The following is a 15,396-nucleotide window of genomic DNA, read 5'->3' as shown; positions in this document are numbered from 1 at the left end:
ACACAGACTAAGGTCCGACCGCTAGCAATCCTAGACAGAGCAGCCATAACCCCGAGGGGTAACCAGTCATTTGGGGATCAAAACTATTAAAAAAAACCTGAATTACAGGTTTTTTCAGAAGCACAGATATTAGAAAAGATGGACCAAGAATTTAAAATAAACTTAATATACATACTAAAATAAATAAGGAAAGGGATAAGCAATATGAAACAGGAAAAAAACACAATGAAAAGAATGAAATAGAAATATTAAATATCAAATGTAAAAACAGAATGTTGAAATAGAGAACACAGATGGGATAAACAGTGGAATGAACATAGCTGAGAACAAATTATTAAACTGGAAGATCAGAAAGAGAATTACTAATATCCAGATAAGAAGAGCCCAGATAAGAAAGAGAGAAAATAAAAATAAAGTAAGAAATATTTGAACCAGAGATAACTGTCTCAGAATTAAATAAAGATGAAAGACCTCCCACTGGAAAGTCTCATTGGGTGACAAAGAAGAGAGAGAAGGAAAATCACACTTAAGCATATTACAGTAAAATTTAAGTCTTTTCAACAATGGTGTTGAAACAATTGGATATCTGTAGGGAAGAGAAATTTTTTTTTAAACCTCAACCTATACTTCACATCTTATACAAAAATTAAATCAAAATAAATCACAGACCTAAATGTAAAGCATGAAACTATAAAGCTTTTAGGAGAAATCTACACAACCTTGGGTTAGACAAAGAGTTCTTAGATATGACACCAAAAGCACGATCCACAAAATAAAAAATTGATAAACTGGACTTCACCAAAATTTAAAACTGTTGCTCTGTTAAGATACTGTTAAAAAGAAAAGACAAGCCACAGACTGGAAGAAAATATATGCAGGTCACCTCTCTGACAAAGGACTTGAATCCAGAATAAATGAAGAGTTCTCAAAACTCAATGGTAAAAAACAACCTAATTAGGGCCTCCCTGGTGGCGCAGTGGTTGAGAGTCCGCCTGCCGATGCAGGGGATACGGGTTCGTGCCCCGGTCTGGGAGGATCCCATATGCCGCGGAGCGGCTGGGCCCGTGAGCCATGGCCGCTGGGCCTGCGCATCCGGAGCCTGTGCTCCGCAACGGGAGAGGCCACAAGAGTGAGAGGCCCGCATACCGCAAAAAGAAAGAAAAAAAAAAAAAAAAAAAAAAAAAAAAACAACCTAATTAGAAAATGGTCAAAAATATGAATATATATATTTAACCAAAGAGAAGTTATGATGGCACAAATAAGCACATAAAAAGACGTTCAATATCATTAGCCATTTGGGAAACACAAATTAAAACCACAATGAGATCTCACCAGAAACCTAGTAGAATAACTAAAATAAAAATAGTGGTAATACCAAAAGTGGGTGAGGATGCAGAGAAACTGGATCTCTCATACACTGCTGGTGGATGTAAGATGGTACAGCCACACTGGAAAACCGTTTGACAGTTTCTTAAAAAACTTAGTATGCACTTACCATGCAATCCAGCAAGCGCACTCTTGGACATTTATCCCAGATATATGAAAACTTCACATACAAAAACCTGTACACAGATGTTCACAGCAGCTTTATTCATAAACAGCCCCAAACTGGAAACACTCAACTATCCTTCAGTGGGTGAATGGTTGAATAAACTCTGGTACATCTATACTATGGGATGCTACTTAACAATAAAAAGGCATGAATTACTATTCATGCAACAACCTGAGTGGATCTCAAGAGCATTACTCTGAGTGAAAAAAAAAAATTTATCTCAAAAAGTTACGTATAGTCTGAGTCCATTTACACAACATTCTAGAAATAACAAAACAATAGAAATGGAGAAAAGATTAGTGGTTGCCCATATATGGGGTTGGGAGGAGTGGGATGGGGTGAATAGCATGAAGAACTTCTTTTGTGGTGATAGAACAGTTCTGTATCTTGATTTTGGTGCTGGTTTATAGGAATCTATACTTAGGATGAAATTACATAGAACCCACACACATACACACACAATGCAGGTTAAAAAATGAATACGAATTGAAAATTTGAGAACTGAATAAGGTCTGTAGTCTAGTTAGCATAACATGCCAACGTTTATTTCCTGATTTTGATATTGTACTACAGCTATATAGAAGTCAACACAGGGGAAAGCTGGGTGAAGGGTACATGGGACTCTGTACTGTTTCTGCAACATCCTATAAGTCTATAATTATTTTGCAATAAAAACCTTTTTTAAATGCATAGAGAAAGATGGACTGTTCAAAAAATTAAATATTGCTTATCCACAGGGGGACAAATAAGATAAGACCCCTATCTTACACTATATAGTAAAATTCTAGAGGGCATAAAATTTGAACATTGGAAGAAAAAATAAGACACCTTTATTATATTAGGATTAAAAAAAAAGAATTTCTTAAGTAAGATTTTAAAAAGCATGAACTATAAAGGAAAACTTTAATTTAACCTTATTCTTATTTAAAATTCTGTATAACAGAAGACATCAAAAACAAAGTTAAAAGACAAGCACAGTTTCTTTTAGAACACACGAAGCTGGAAAAAGCAAGAAAACAAATTCTCCCATAGGGCCTCTAGAAAGGAATACAGCCCTGCAGACACCTTGATTCCGGGACAGTGAGACCTGGGTCAGACTTCTAACACATAGAACTCTAAAATACTACATTTGTGTTGATTTAAGGCACTAAGTTTGTGGTAATTTGTTAGAGCAGCAATAGGAAACTACTATAATGACTTACCTCTGTTGATTTCCAAGCATTAATCTTGAGGGGTAGTGTTTCCTGAGACAACACAGTTCTGTTAGGCAACTGAATGTCTTGACACTGCTCGTGTTTCAATCTGGCCTTGGAAGTGTTTTCTGTCAACAACATAAAGCTAAGATTTTACTTTGACAGAAAATGGTAATGTTTTCACATTAGCTCACAATTTTTAAGTTAATCATTTCTGAAGATCCATTTTGTCTACAAAATATACATCATGTGCCAATGGTTACCTATGAATATTAATCATTTAATATATCCCTTTATCATAATTGACAAGTTCAGACAGATTTTAAAAATACAAATTCAATTCTAGCCCTTTCTCCCATCAATGATTCAATTTTAAGTTTTATTATTTGAAACATTTTTTAAAATAAAGTATAATATAGTGTAGAAAATAGAGTTTGAAAATGAAAATTACTCAAATGAAATTTTAGCAAAGCAGGAATGACAATTATAATTATTCTAATAATATTTAAAAGAACTTTATTACTGCAGTGTGAATTTCATGTGTTCTAGGCAAAATTAGTCAGAAATGTATAGATTATTTTATAAAAAGAAACTTTTAAACAAAATTTTAAAATTTAAACAAAAAAGAAACGCCAATGAAGATAAGTTGATATATCTGTTTATATATTTTTGCTGAATTAATGTTTTTGTAGTCTTAATATCACTTTCCTTCCTATGTTAATTACTATGTAAATAAAAGTATTAGCAGCAACTATAGTTCAGCATATTATTGGGGACCACAAAAAGCATAAGAAATCTATCTTCAAACTGGTATATGCACACCTCTGGGGGTACTTGAAGACTTCCCAAGTCTAAGTACATAGATAGCTTTATGGGCATAGATAGCTTTAAAGGACTCAATTTCCAGATGCACAAGTTCTGTATATATTCTTACCAAAAACTGATCTGCCTGAGAATGTAACTGTGTAGAAGCATCTGGCTGGTTCTTTCCCCTTTCCCTTTCATAATCAATTTTCTCCCACTTTACAAAGAAAGACATTTTCTTTACCCATATTATTATGGTGCATCTTCCCTTAAGATACAAGCATAATTGTCTCTAAGGCACCAAACAATAGTAAAAAAGACTGGTATAGGGAAGCTTCCTTTAATCAAGGCATGAAAAACCCAAAGTAGAGCTTCAAAGTTTGGCCTGTCTTATATATATTTCTTTTAATCGCAAAGCATGGCACAAGCAACAGTTCTTTTGGTCCACACCAGGATGTGTGGTACTCAGATATATCACAGTGTGGAGGAGCAGGACAGTTGATAAGTTTCATCTAATGTCCTTGTGCTTTCCATCCCTCGGTACTGTCGAAGAATGCATCATTCCTGAGGAAGAGTCCCATGACAGAAGAGCAGAGAAAGCATCAGAGGCAGGGGCACCTTATTTCACCAACGCAACATACTTAGGGCAAGTCTTCATGCCTTAGCTATTTATCTCTAAGAAAACTGAGGAGTGTGAATACAACCAGAGTGATGTCTGGTTACATGTTTATTTAAATAAAGTTAGATGTTTTCTGAAAGAAACTTTAAATCTGATTCTACTGGTTGTTTTCACAACAAGGGCCGACTTTGACAACTAGGTAAATATGGTGAATATTCTCCAATAATTGAATGAAACAAATCTGCAGTTCTGAAGACTTGATGAAAATTCATTTAAAGCATATGACACAATAAAATCATTTTCTCAAAAGATTTTGTATTGACGGGTACACTGCAATTAGTGTTTTTATTTCTCCCACACATTCTGAATATATTGGGTTAAATTAAAATGTAACCAGAATAATTAATAGTCATTTGATAAATTTTAGCAAAAGGTTTTTGGTATTATTTCCAGAAATTGAGAACATAAATTGCTCCCAATGACTGTTTAACAAATCTTTTTCTAAGTGGGGTGTTTCCAATCCTTTGCTTTCAACAACATTAAAGAAAGATCTAATCAAGTTAACAGTTGACAAGAGATGAAAAACATTTTTATAATAAATCACTATATAATTTTTGGCATATTATTTGGAAAGAATTCCTAAAATTGATTGACATTGCTATAATAAAACACCTTCTATTCCCCACCCAATTTTAGGTGAACAAATCTTCTCAGCATTTACATCTCTAAAAATGTAAAACAGAAACAGAATTTATGCTGAACCCTGTTTATTTCAAGCAATAAGTAATATTCACATATGGGTAAATGAACAGTTCCATGTAGCTCATAAAAAATGTCTTTCCAATAAAATTTTATTCTTTATGTTTAATAAGTACTTAACCACATTTATGTGGTTGTTTCTTTTTTTTTAATTAATTAATTTATTTATTTTTGGCTGCATTGGGTCTTCGTTGCTGCACACGGGCTTTCTTTAGTTGCGTCAAGCCGGGGCTACTCTTCGTTGCGGTGCATGGGCATCTCATCGCGGTGGCTTCTCTTGTTGCGGAGCACAGGCTCTAGGCAAGCAGGCTTCAATAGTTGTGGCACGTGGGCTCAGTAGTTGTGGCACGCAGGCTCTAGAGCTCAGGCCCAGTAGTTGTGGCGCACGGGCTTAGTTGCTCCGTGGCATGTGGGATCTTCCCGGACCAGGGCTCGAACCCATATCCCCTGCATTGGCAGGCGGATTCTTAACCACTGCACCACAAGGGAAGCCCCCATTTATGTGGTTTTGATCGACTGTGTACTAAAAATAATTGTAACGGTAAGTCAATCTAGAAGAACTACTTTACCACTTAAAGCCTCTGGTCACAGACAATTTAGAAAAATAATTTCCATTTATATACATATTTTATATAGAGACAACTTTCAAGCATAAACATACTTTCAGGATAAAATTCTGTGAGGGATGTGGAATAGAAATATGACTTCAAGGAGAACAGGGAATGATGTACAATGTCCAATAATTAAAGAAGACCATGTATTGTTTCAAATGAATGACTACAGATATGAATCACAATAGTATTTATATTCCTTTAGATGCTCTTAAAAGACTCATGAAACAGTTTTGCTTGTTTTCTTTTCTTTTGTCTTTAATGTCAATATTTTGAATTATATCCTTTGCATTTACTATACTTAAGACAAAATTTCACATGTCAGTTAAAAATGTGTCAGGAGGCATATAATTTTTCAAAATCATTTTAGGAATTATACAAGAAAAAGAGCCTGGTCCTTGCCTTCAAAAAGTTTATAGCCTGGGCCTCCCTGGTGGCGCAGTGGTTGAGAGTCCGCCTGCCGATGCAGGGGATACGGGTTCGTGCCCCGGTCTGGGAGGATCCCATATGCCGCGGAGCGGCTGGGCCCGTGAGCCGTGGCCGCTGGGCCTGCGCGTCCGGAGCCTGTGCTCCGCAACGGGAGAGGCCACAACAGTGAGAGGCCCGCATACCACAAAAAGAAAAAAAAAAAAAAAAAAAAAAAAAAAGTTTATAGCCTGACTAGTGAGATAAGTCTAACATACAGACTTATAGGAAAAAATTAGAAGAGAACAATTACAGGTCAAACTTTCTTAAAATAACTAACTTTAGGAATAGAAATTCTAAGGAGGAAAAAAAATCAATGTGTACCAGAGTAATCAGAAAGAGCCTCAAACAGGAAGTAAAATGTGAAGAAGGCTTTGAAGGATGGCTAGGATCCTGATAAATACAGAGGGAGAAAGTATTCCAAGCAGAAGGAACTACATGGGCAAAAGGAGCAAGTATGATATAAGACAAAGATGCTGAAGAATAAGAACTTTGCATTTATGGCTCTAACTTTTCACTTTCTTGTAACTTCACATGAAAATGAATAATTAAAATGAGCTTATTTTGGACTTGGAGATTTTATAAGTAATACCGGCAAACAGCAGTAGTTTGAGGCTTAGATCATCTATGTACTTTCAAGTGATTTAATGAGGAACTATCTTTATTATCACTCTTTGAGCATTCAGCAACAAATTATCCTTTAAATGATATGGACTTAACTTTTAGACATCACAGAAGTAGATTAATAAAAATTTCAGGAAGTCAATTGTGAAGTAAAGTGTGAGGAAAACTGAAGAATAGTAAGGATTGTGAAAGAAAAAAATATCTTGCATATTTGGAGATGCATTTTAGCCTAGAGTAGCTAAAACGTTATAAGCCTATAATAAATTATCTTAGGGAGCAAGAAGGAAGGCAGTTAGAATATACTGAGTCTACAGAAATTCATTTAGAAATTTTTTTTTAGCATCAGCACAACACTGGAAGTGAGGTGTGCTTAATTAAATTAGGTGATTACACAACATTGCTTTCTGGGTTTTCACAAGCAAGTGGAGGTGGAGAACACACTTCACACATTTAGTTCCTTAGTGGAAATGAAGTACCTTGTATATCACAAGCTATTTATCAATCAAGACTGTGAAGTCACAGTCAAGGAGGACTAGTATGTGAATGAGAAACCTCAAAGGAAAAAGCGAAGATGCTGCAGGAAACGATGCTATTGAGTCATTCGAAGATGAGTGCTTAGATACCACGGCTGTAGGTACTTGGCAGAAGCCATCTGGAGAGAAGCTATAGATCTCATTGAGCCTGTATCACTAGATAATACCACAAAGCAGAACTGGTGAACCCTTTGATATTCCTCAGATGAGATATCAAACTGACGTTCAAACTATCAGACATTAACAACGTGACAGCACATTCTGGAGTTGAAACCCTCCATAAATACCCAAATTGTTCTATGTATTATTTAGCATCTAATAGACATTGCTGCTATGTATTGACAGTGTCCTTTTAGGTGTAACAGAAGTAAACTAAGTCATTTACCTAACAAAATTAACTTTTAAAAATGAACAAGTAGGGGTTTCCCTGGTGGCGCAGTGGTTGAGAGTCCGCCTGCCGATGCAGGGGATGCGGGTTCATGCCCCGGTCCGGGAAGATCCCACATGCCGCGGAGCAGCTGGGCCCGTGAGCCATGGCTGCTGAGCCTGTGCGTCCGGAGCCTGTGCTCCGCAACGGGAGAGGCCACAACAGTGAGACGCCTGCGTACCGCAAAAAAAAAAAAAAAAAAAACACTGCTTGAACATTCACCAATGTAAATATTTTAGTAGCAACCACCATTTGTACCATAAGCCCTGCCATTGAGACTGTATGTGATAAGGCAACCAAGTATGACTTTACATCAACTCTCTAAGTACAAAGTTCACTGTGGGAAGTAATATCAACACTGGTGTTTTGCTTATAAAAGTATGACAACTGATTAGCAGCTGTGTGATAATTCTCCAGTAAGATGGTGATCTTGACAAATGTTATTTTGGTAGGATGGTAAGAACTCAAGCCTGACTGGGTTCAAGAACGAACAGAAAAAGAGAAATTGAGCATAGCAGGGTTTTTTTGAGAGTTGAGATGTAAAGGGGCACAGAGAAATGGGGTAATAATTGGAGGGGAATAATGGGGTCAAGAGAAGGTTTTGTTTTAAGATGGAGGATGATATACATGTGCTTGATTAAAGGACATTATGGATTATACGATCTAGTTTTAGCTGAAATAATCTTCGCCGATGGACAAATGGTTTAGAGATTCACATAGTGAAATGATGCCAGATTGAAAATAATGCCAAAATGCAACACCAATGAACAAGAAAATGGCAGAGTCTACACTTCTAGCCACAGTAGAAGCTGTTGATCAGCCACATCATGGGGTTCAAAACAAGGGAAAGCTAAGAGGATGTGAAAAGAGGTCAGCCCTGTCCTCCAATCAGTGATATTAAAGAGACTAACTGAAATACAGGTTTCTATCTCATATCATTATTGAACCTCTCCCATGTGTTTATTGTGTATGTTGCTCTCTGTGAGGTATCCTTTCCAACTAATATGATATTAAAATCAATGAAAAAGTTTTTTAAAAAGTATGACAACTACTTTGAAGTTTAACTTTTGGTCCAACAGGACTCATATACCATTTTTAGGGAAATATTTCCATGATGTAGTATGTTATTACATTTACCATACGCCAGAGTTATCCTTCTCTAATACAGGTAAAGTTCCATTGCAAAGAATAATGCCAGTAAAGAGCTCTTTATGGAAGACTGGATGATCCCCAGAGGTCATGCTTTGCTGGTCTAGTTGTAAGCAATGTCTCTGGTGATAGTTTTTATAATTATTACCTCTAAGGAAAGGACCTAAGTCTGATGCTTACAGCTCAGAGAAGCTGAGTTACCACTGTGCTTTATATAGCTTTCTGCCTTACCAATCAAGCTGCAATTATCCTTCAGCTCATCTCTTCCTTCGAACAACAAAATCATTTAAACAAAAACTACCCAAGCTATCTACTAGAATTAATTAACATGGGGGAAACATCCAGGAACAGGTAAAAAAAAGTAAAAGTAGTGATGTGTGTATAACACCTTCTCTAAAGTACCTTTTTTTCCCTTGTTAATTCACCACAAAGAAGTGAGGCACAGCTGTTTCAGCTCTGGATCCTAAAGCCAGGGTATCAAATTTCTAGCAATGCATTCAATTTTACATTTCATTATAACTAAATTATTTAGAGGAGTCTTTAAATTCCTTCTGATGGAAATTTACCTGTATGATACCATCACTTGCCTCCATTTTCTCTAACTCAAATGTTAGAGTCATTTTCCATTTCTCCCTTTCTTCTCCAATACATCAGCTACCTACCCATTTCCTTTCTAAATTCTGTCCTTAAACATTACCTTTCCCTCATTTCCATAACCCTAGATCAGGTCCTGGATGCCTGGATTGAAATAACTGTCTCTTATAAAGCTTCCCTCCAATTTGTATCTCCTTCATGTCTACACAAAGCGGTAAGAATTATCTCCCACCAACAGCTGTTTTCAGTAATAAGAAAGCTAAGTTCTGTGACTAAGCTAAACATCCCTTCTGTTCTCCAAGGCCTACAATGGATCCCAGTTGCAAGTCATATCAAATTGAAATTTCCAAATACTGTTCATTATGTCCTTTATAAACTATGCTGAGTACTCTCAACTATCTGCCCACATTTTTCTACATATTAAAATTTATATTCTCTATGCCTTTTAATCTGACAACCATATATTACCACGATTAATTCATTTCTTATATTCTTTTTTTTTTTTTTTTTTGCGGTACGTGGGCCTCTCACTGCTGTGGCCTCTCCCGTTGCGGAGCACAGGCTCCGGACGCACAGGCCCAGCGGCCATGGCTCACGGGCCCAGCCGCTCCGCGGCATACGGGATCCTCCCGGACCGGGGCACGAACCCGTGTCCCCTGCATTGGCACGCGGACTCTCAACCGCTGTGCCACCAGGGAAGCCCCATTTCTTGTACTCTTTCCCACTATGGTAGGGACTATTTGTTGTCTCCTATATTTATTCTCTCCTTCTTCCTTAACAATAGATCTTCTTTCATCTGGGCACATGTTGGTTCGTATAAAGACTACATTTCTCAGCCTCTCTTAAAGCTAGGAGCGTCCATGTAACTAAGTGCTAAACAGTAGCATGTGAGCCAAAATGTCACAGGCAACTTCCATAAATGTCCTTAAAGGGAAGGGGCATCCGTATTTTCAACCCCTCCTCCTTCTTACTGGCTAGAAGGCAGATGTGATGGCTGGAGTCAAGCAGCCATCTTGGGTCATAAAGTGGAAGTTACATGCTGAGTTTGGTGGAGCAACAAGACAGAAAGAGCCCTAACATCATGGAGAGCCATATCAATCCTAGAATACCTAGTTCTGGATTATTTTAGAAGAGCGGAATTCCTATTATGTTTACACCACTACCAATTTTGTGGCCTAATACTGTCACTTGTGGGTGCACCTAATTTTAACTGATCTACCCACCTCCAAATTTTCATTTGTTACTTCTCCTAACCCATTAATAATGCCCCCCTAGTAAATTTTCTTATTCCCCCCCCAACCAAACTGTCAGTTCTCTTTTTTCTTTTAAAATACAGTTTCAGATTCAAATGCCTACATGGATATGGTTAGTACTGCCAAGCTTACTTACTCTAATTTCTCTTTTTTGAACACAAACACGCACATCTGTATGTCTACTATGTATGTGTACTATACACAGTAATGGATAAATGAAATTTTAAACGAATGTAACAGATTTTTAACAAACTTACTACAGTTTTATATACAAACATTCACTACTCACTTTAAATCTTACTACAGATGCACTTCAACGATGCTGTCACTCACCAAAACTCTTTTTGAACACCGTGTTTTGAAACAGACTGAAAGCCCATCACTAGATATAACCTCTGTGAGAGCAGAAATACACCCAGTTTGCTTACCAGGCCTAGAACAGTGTCTGGCATGTAGTAAGTAGGTACTCAGTACATGTTTATGGTATGAAAAAAAATTAATTGTAGCAAAACTTCTTCATTTGCAAGTAGATTTATTTTTTTTTTAAATAGTCAAAAGATATTCAGAGCTCAGCCTAGTGAATAAGAAGCTGTTATCAAGCTGGGAAATACCATTTTGGGTTTTTTAAAAGCAGTGACTATAAAGCAATAAGCTAGATTTTCTTATATGAATTATAATAATGGCTCAGAGCTGAGCTACTTCTGTAGCAATTTAGGGACTCATTTCCTAAGCTTACAGTGAAGGGAGCCAAGCTTGCTCCCGTTTCAGAGCGTCTGCACCTGCTGTTTCTTCTGCCGGAACACCCCAGATATACCTGGATTGTTCCCTTACTTCATACAAGTCTCTCTTTAAATATCTGCCTCCTCCAAAAGGCCTTCCCTCCTTACCTGACCTAAAATAAAGCATCCCTGTCACTCTCTGTCCTGTCACTGCTTTCCTTCTCTTTATAGGACTTGACACTATCTGACATAATATTTTATATCTATTTTGTTTATGTGTATTTAATATCCATCTCTGTCACTAGAATATTTGCTCCATGATGAAAGGGACTCTGTTTTACTCACTGCTATAGCTCCAAATTTCTGCTAGATATCCAAATTTCAAATTATAAATTTAATAAATATGTTTATAATGAAAGAAAAGAAGAGGAAAAGAAATGGAGGAAGGAAGAACAAGAAAGGTAACAGAGAAGTAGCAAAAGGGGTGAAGAAACTCTAGATGAGTCATAATTGGTTATTTTACTCTGTTACTTTTTTCTAGTATCAGTTTGAATTTAAGGCTTCTATGAGAAAATTTCAGAATGTGTCTCTTTCGAGATTTATTTCAAAGTACTGGGTACCCTAAAGAAAGAGGTTCCTCGACTTTCAGAAGCATTTGGTTGGTATTTACTATTGTAATTACAATGCCCACCTCTTTTACTATCTTTCGACTGCCCCAGTCCACACAAGTACAAATTGAGTGAACATCTGAGAACTCCTGACTTAGAGTAGTACTTTAATGATTTTTAGCAGGATGGGTTTCTGTTGGTATTACTATTAACATTCTTAAATTGCAATATTTAACTGACACTTGGAATATCTCTCTTTCAAGATGTTGCTTAATAGAATTACATGATAAAGCTGGGAGGCAGGCCTCTGAAAATGATTTTAACTCTACGTTACTCCTACTATGCCCCTCACTTACGGCACAAAGTGTAGTTCCTTTCACGGGACAATTACGTAAGTCGCATTTCACTAATGTTTTTGCTTCCTCAAACTGTCCATTCTTTACACACAATTTAATAACAGGGTTTGGACTAGAGAAGTTAGAGCAAAATGACTTTCCTTTATGTTTTAGCAAATTCAGTAGAAAAGATAACTGCATTTTCCTGCTGATTTCTATTATAACATTATAAATAAGTGCCTTCTTTTTTAGGTTCAGTAGTCCAGATTTAAAGTTTTAGGCAAAGGAAAGGGTTATATAACACAGGGTATTGTCCTAGAAGAGTTTTAGAGCACTTTCAAAATTTTGAGGCACATTTTTTTTTTTTTTTCTTTCTTTTTGCGGTATGTGGGCCTCTCACTGCTGTGGCCTCTCCCGTTGCGGAGCACAGGCTCCGGACGCGCAGGCCCAGCGGCCATGGCTCACGGGCCCAGCCGCTCCGCGGCATGCGGGATCCTCCCAGACCGGGGCACGAACCCGCGTCCCCTGCATCGGCAGGCGGACTCTCAACCACTGCACCACCAGGGAGGCCCAGAGGCACATTTTTTAAAATATCAGTTTCTTCATTTGGAGGATCAAATAGTGCAAATGCACACACAACCAGACCCCTAGTCTCAGAAAACAGTTCTTCACTCTCCAGTTATGATTAACATCTTAAAACTGAATCACAATGCCAAATAGGGTAGTCACTAGTTTAATACCTTTAAAGCTCAAAAACATTTTATTTGAATCCCAGATAACACATTCAGAAAACAGTCATAAAATTTTCTACTGAATAGTATCTTTCATCATTGTTCTCTACAGTATAATGTCTAATACAGTAATAGTAGTACTAATACAGTATTAATGCTTCAGTACTAAAACCTAATGTTTTATATGTTTTAGCTGTTCTTAAATGATACCTATTGCACTCTAGTCCAATGCCCATTATACTCACTTTTATTATGTAGCCTTGCACCCTTAAGAAGCTTATGCTTCTTCTCTGAAGCAGGGATTTCTGGTGCTGGAGCAGAAGCACGTGCTGTTGGTGAGTTACCCGTACCAGGTAATCTTTTAGGAAATGTCATAGAGTAGGAGATACGCCGTCTAGTCCGACATGCTACTTTCCTCTCTCTCTGCAGCAACTGTTCATCCGTCAGCAACGTTATAACTTTCTTAGACTTTTCCCGGATATAATAACCTGAAAAATACATTAATTGGGTTAGAAAAGAAAATATTAATTAAGGCTACAATTAAGTTTTATTCTAAGGAAAATTAGGAAAAAATGAAAATGTAAGCAAAGCAAAATATCCTCTAGCAAATGTAGAGGGAAATTTAAGTTTCATTAGAATTGTCAATAACTGTACTGCTTTTCTTATGCTTTAAGAAGTAAATAAACATATGATGAAATCATATCATACACTGGCATTACATTTTTCACCTTAAATATGGTATTGGATTTTCCTTTTGAAAGCAATATATACTCTTCAATAATCAAACAATACAGGCATACAGAGGAATGAATCAGATCTAGATGTACTGACCTAGATGTATGACCATGACATATGCCTAAAGATTTAAAGTAATATGCATAGCATGATCCAAATTTGTAAAGCACAGGGGGAAATAAACCATTATATATGTAGATAGAAGAGAGAAGCAGAGAAATACAAAGATGGGTGGATGGATGGATGGATGGATGGACGATGGATGGGCAGGTGTACCCACAACATTGTGTATATACACAATCAACATTGTGTATAACTTAGGGATACAATTAGGGTAGGACAAGAGAAGGGAGGGCAATTGGCTTGTCTCTGACATAACATCCTATCAAAATAATGTGATGCCATTAATAGAGTGCCAGAGGACAGTCTAAGACCAGAATTCTAATAATGATGCTGTCCTTAACCATTGGAGTGACTCTGAGCCAGTTAGGTGGTCTGTCTAAGCCTGAGTTTCCTATCTGAAAACTGTATAAGCATATCTGTTCAGGTTAATTCACAGATATTAGATTATACTCATTCAAATATGTAGTATTACTAGTACTATTCTCAACCATCTCCCGTGAGAAATGATAAAGGAAACACCTCTCCACATCTTGGGACCAACTCATATTAACATCTCATGTCTTCCAGAAGTAAACTGAAAGTCCCTAAAGATTCACTACTATGCTCATTTGGAGCTCCAAGTGTGATTAATTAAAGTGTTAATATTTCCAGCTATAATTTACCAGTAGTGGAAGTAGTGAGAAATAGTCAAATTCAGGGTATATTTAGATGGCAGGGGCCATCAATGTTCTCTAAGTGCCAGTCATTTCATTAAGATTGATATGGACAATGTCAAAAACCTTTGCTCAAGTTGCCATCTATTCCAAGATTATTTTATCTAATCTCACTTCTTAGCCATTTCTTCCTTCCAAACTTCTTTGATAACTGCTTTAAACCACATCATTCTCAGCACTTTTAATTTCCTATGATTGGCTTGCAGTCAATAACCTAAAAATCCCACGTGTTTTGGGTTACCACTATGTTGCATGATAGAAGCCTGCTGTGACTATCAGTCTTTGGGGACAACACACCAGATACTACCTTCTCCCGGATAATTAACATAGCTTGATTTGGTGGGGGGACTTACCTTCCCATTCTTTGCTTCATGAACTCATCTCCTTCCACTTTCCCCCTCACTCCCTCTACTCCAGCCCCCTTCGCCACCTCATTCTGCAGTCTCACCACACTCTTTACTTCCTTAGAGCTGTGTGCTGGCTGTTGCTTCTGCCAGGGACTCTTGGCATGACTAGACCCCTGATTCATTCAGGTCTCTACTCACATGTCACCTCCTCAGAGAAGCCTTCCTTCTGCCCATCCTCTCTAAAATAGCCTCACCCCCATCACTCTCTATTCCCTTACCCTGTTTTACTCTTCAAGTTGGCATTGATCACTACCTAATACTGTTCTATATAGTTATCTGTTTACTTGTTTATTGTTTTCTCACCTAGAATACAAGCTCCATGAGGGCAGAGACTCTTTAGTGTCTAGAAGAGTGATTGGCACATAGTAAATGCTCAATGAACATTTACTGAGTGGGCTTCCCTGGTGGCGCAGTGGTTGAGAGTCCGCCTGCTGATGCAGGG

At 37.3% G+C, this 15,396-nt stretch overlaps 1 protein-coding gene across 1 annotated transcript in view; it reads right to left on the bottom strand.

The window, feature by feature from the left end:
* The window catches only part of ENTHD1 (ENTH domain containing 1), a gene marked incomplete at both ends in the record, with an annotated part of 93,900 nt that overhangs the window by 63,814 nt on the left and 14,690 nt on the right, over positions 1 to 15,396 (bottom strand). Inside the window, 4 exon segments of the mRNA XM_081249489.1 lie at positions 2,755 to 2,873; positions 10,917 to 10,959; positions 10,961 to 11,016; positions 13,222 to 13,464. Coding sequence (XP_081105615.1) covers positions 2,755 to 2,873; positions 10,917 to 10,959; positions 10,961 to 11,016; positions 13,222 to 13,464 — 461 coding nt within the window.

This window comes from Mesoplodon bidens, assembly GCF_964165515.1.
Source record: "Mesoplodon bidens genome assembly, chromosome: 11".
Classification (NCBI taxonomy): Eukaryota; Metazoa; Chordata; class Mammalia; order Artiodactyla; family Ziphiidae; genus Mesoplodon; species Mesoplodon bidens.
The sequence above is the reverse complement of the archived record's forward strand: the minus strand, read 5'-3'. Positions and strand labels throughout refer to the sequence as shown.